The sequence below is a fragment of the Eurypyga helias genome, unplaced genomic scaffold (assembly GCF_000690775.1).
Source record: "Eurypyga helias isolate BGI_N326 unplaced genomic scaffold, ASM69077v1 scaffold45471, whole genome shotgun sequence".
In the NCBI taxonomy this organism is placed as follows: Eukaryota; Metazoa; Chordata; class Aves; order Eurypygiformes; family Eurypygidae; genus Eurypyga; species Eurypyga helias.
In genome coordinates this window covers 1-3,886 of record NW_010233679.1, presented here as the reverse complement: position 1 = coordinate 3,886, position 3,886 = coordinate 1, and the positions used below count along the sequence as shown (strand labels likewise).

The 3,886-nt window shown below is 52.3% G+C and overlaps 1 protein-coding gene across 1 annotated transcript in view; it reads right to left on the bottom strand.

Moving 5' to 3' along the window:
* The window catches only part of DRD3 (dopamine receptor D3), an 11,693-nt gene extending 10,253 nt beyond the window's left edge, over window positions 1-1,440 (bottom strand). Inside the window, exon 1 of the mRNA XM_010161790.1 lies at window positions 1,157-1,440. Within this exon, the coding sequence (XP_010160092.1) occupies window positions 1,157-1,438 (282 nt within the window). The 5' untranslated portion in view covers window positions 1,439-1,440. The remainder of the gene's footprint in view (window positions 1-1,156) is intronic.
* Window positions 1,441-3,886: the final 2,446 nt, after the last annotated feature.

The following is a 3,886-nucleotide window of genomic DNA, read 5'->3' as shown; positions in this document are numbered from 1 at the left end:
AAAGAGGTCAGCCAAAGGTGGGCAGCTGCCAGCAGAATATTTACCCTGCCCTTCAGCCTGATCCCAGCTTGCCCCTTACAGAAAGAGCATGAGGCTTCGGCGAGATCGTGGCTCAGAGGCTTATTCTTTCTCTGTTAGCATGAGAAGAAGGTGCTAGCGCTCAGCTGCAAGCTTATGGCTGATAGATGTTCACTCTAATTTTTCTAGACCTCCCTATTTTTGAGAATTAGTGTAAAAATGCTGAAGAAAATGTATAAAAATGCCAGCTGAAGCACATCTTCATGTGTTTACTCTAGTAAACTCTGTGTTTGCCCCAGCAGTGGCTTCAGTAATTCAGGGTTTTGCTGCAATGTGGGGGAATTTGGTTTCCACCTTTGCTGCCCCATATCTAAGGGTGTTATCCATACTGTGCAGGGTCATGCCAGTACAGTTTTACTCTGGCTCAAGGTGCGAAGGATGAGGGAAAGGAGAATAAGACCCCAAGGGCTCGATGAGTCCTTTGAAATTATTGCGAAAAAGCTCACATGACTTCAAGAGATTTTGGAGCATGTTCTTCAGCTTCATCTCTTTGTCAGCCTGCTTGGGGAATGCTGCTTGGAGCTGACCTAAGAAAATGGATGTAAAGGCTCCTAAATTCTGCAGGATGTGAGAATTTGACTGCCCTTGCTTGTTTTCTGGCCAGCAGGAGTGGGGATTGATCTGACCTCCGAGTTCCTATAAGGTATTTCCACCCTATTGCTTCCCTCACCACTCCTGAATCCCCACGGAGCTCACCAGCAAACCTTCTGGCTGATGGAGTCAGCTTCAAGGATGCTCAGATTCAAGTGGTATCGGCACATCAGGACCCACACCCTACATCGCTGGCTGTAGGCCAGCTGCGGTTCAAGCCCAGCGAGGCTGTGCACTGCTGGGAAGAGCCAGACTCAGGGTATGGGCTGACGGGTGGGACTGCTGTGCATTTGCCCAGCCTACAAGAGCCACCAGCGTGACACTGTGGGCTGCCACGCACCCTACAAGTGCCCCAGAGATAGCTGAGGGTTTAAAATCTGAATGGACTTTTTCTGTACCAGAGCTGGCCTGTCCTGAGAGCACGGGTTAACGCCAGTGAGCTCATACCGCGGTTCAAGCCTGCTCATCTTTCCCGAGGCGTACTCACCTCCAGGTACACCACCCATGGCATCACCAAGGTAGCCACCAGCAAGTCCGCCACCGCCAGGCTCACCACAAGGTAGTTTGTTGTGGTTTGCAGGGCGCGTTCCCTCAGCACAGCTAAGCAGACCAGCACGTTTCCGAAGATGATGGCCAAAATCAGGAGGCAGTAGCAGAGGGCGTAGTAGGCGTGCGAGTGCGGCAGGCCAGGGTCTGTAGTGTTGTCTGCTCCACAGGGAACGGGGTCGGTGGTGTTGGGATGACTGCTGGTTCTTGTGAAGAGGGCCATGGGCACGCTGCTGCAAAGAGAAAGAGATGAATGAGAACCTGTGTTCTACAATCATTCTGGAGAACGGCACCTTTGGTGGAGGGAGTGTGACTTTCACACTTCCTCCACGAATGCTACTTCAAGCCACTTATAGAGGTCTTTTTTCTGCTCATATCTAGGCAGAGCTTTGCTTAAGGTCTTGCTTGGCCTGTCTCTTCACTGAATCTAAGCTGAGAGAAGAATGGAAGGTTTCACTCCCTGTGTGCATCTGAAAGGTGTGTCTCACCAACCAGTGCAGCTCTCAGGAAAGCAGCAGCGGTTGTAAGTCTGCACGGAAGCCATACCACAGCACAAGCCGGCCGGGCAAGAGCGCACGTTGGAAGACGACAACTTAGAATCATAGAATCATAGAATGGTTAGAGTTGGAAGGGACCTTAAAGATCATCTAGTTCCAACCCCCCTGCCATGAGCAGGGACACCTTGCACTAGACCAGGTTGCTCAAAGCCACATCCAGTCTGGCCTTGAAGACATCCAGGGAGGGGGCATCCACGGCTTCTCTGGGCAACCTGTTCCAGTGCCTCACTACCCTCTCTGTGAAGAATTTCTTCCTGACATCTAATGTAAACCTCCCTGATTTCAATTTATACCCATTACCCCTTGTCCTATCACTACAGGCTCTTGTTACAAGTCCTCTCCCAGTACCCTTGTAGGCCCCCTTCAGATACTGGAAAGCTGCAATGAGGTCTCCTCGGAGCCTCCTCTTCTCCAGGCTGAACAAGCCCAGTTCTCGCAGCCTTTCGTCATAGGAGTAGTGCTTGTAGTAGTAGCACTTGTAGTGCTGAGGAAGACCCAACGCAGTTACCCAAACCAGGGCTTGGCCAGGAGCTTGGATCTGGTATCTTTTCTTCTGGGAAGCACGCTTCCCTTTCCCTCATCAAGAAAAAGATCTCTTGGGTAACTTCACGCACTCGAGTGCTCGGCAGCCTGGCAGAGAGACGGCACCTGCAATGCTCAAGTAGCCTCTTGAACCCCGGCTGCTTCGCAGCAAGCACCACCTACCGAATTACTCAACGTGATGCTGTCCCAGGCCTTCTGTTCAATAACGCTCCGCTTCAGCCCTGCCTGCCTTGCGAAAGCTTGGCTGGCAGTGCTGCCCCCACTTCATCCATATTGTGCTCTGTGTTTTCCGTGCCCGGCCGGAAGATCCGCTTCCTGTGCTGAAGAGCAAATCAGCTTGTCATTGGGGATGAAATAATGGAAGGATGCTTGCAGGGTACCTTCCATTTCTTTTCCTTACAATGGATTCGTGATTGTGCTCTACCTACCCCTCCTTGATTTAGAAGGAGGATGATTTTTTCCAGGTGTATGAAGGCTGCTGTCCCAGGGTTGTTCTGTGACATTTAATCGCTTGTATCCAAATTTTTTTCTTTTCTCTGCTAGTGCTCCCATCGCTGAACTCATCATCAGCGTGACAGGTACGGAAGGCAGGGACAAAGCACTGCAATGCCAATGGTATAAACATTGCTCCTTGTTCCACCTCACCCCTTGAACAGAAGCGTCTGCGATGCGCACGCTTCTGGAAGAGGAGCTGCGTGATGGGTATAAATCGCTCCAACCCCTCGGCACATATTCATCCTTAAAACCACTGTCACTTGTCCCTGCTGCTTTTTAGTTGCCATAATGAGATGGAAACTCAACTTTCGTCTGTCCTGTGAGCACAGGTCCCTCAGGACAGGGGTGAAACAACCTCTTAAGGCATGTGTGCTGTTTAAAGTCCTCTCTCCTTCACTCTCCTTCTTGTGCCTGCCCCTGGCAAAGCAGTTAAGCCTTCCACTGGATCTGAGGGTTTTCCCGTAGAGTGAGCTCAGCTGCTGAGTCTGGGACTGTTTGTTGGTAAAACGGTTCAGCTGCAGCCGCCCAACGACAGGACCCATTTTGCAGTGTCCCTTGCACCAACACAGCTCCCGCCCTGAGAAATCCGCATTACCTGGGGCCATGGAAGGCTCTGAGCAACCTGGGATAGTGGAGGGTGTCCCTGCCCATGGCAGGGGGGTTGGAACTGGATGGTCTGTAAGGTCCCTTCCAACCCAAACCGTTCTGTGATTCTATGATTCTGCAGCGTTGGAAAAAACCTACGTCAAGCAGCTGCCTGGCTGATAAGCAAAGCCACGACAGGGAACGAACAAGACAGCCCGCAGGGCAGGACCAGCTTGAGGCACCACATTGCACAGTTTGTCTGCGGGTTCCCTCCTCTGTCTCCTCTCCCTTACACCCTAAAGCACTGTTTTCGGCTCTCACCCAGAGGCCAGTTTTCCCTACCAGGGTCCCTCCCCAGCTCTGGACCACCCCACACCCCGCTGCTCTGCTCGCTCGGCCAGGGTACCGCCAAACCAGGCGAGGACCGGGGTACCGGGAAACCGATGTGCCGTCGTACCGGGGTACCGGCACAGGGGGACGGCGGGACACAG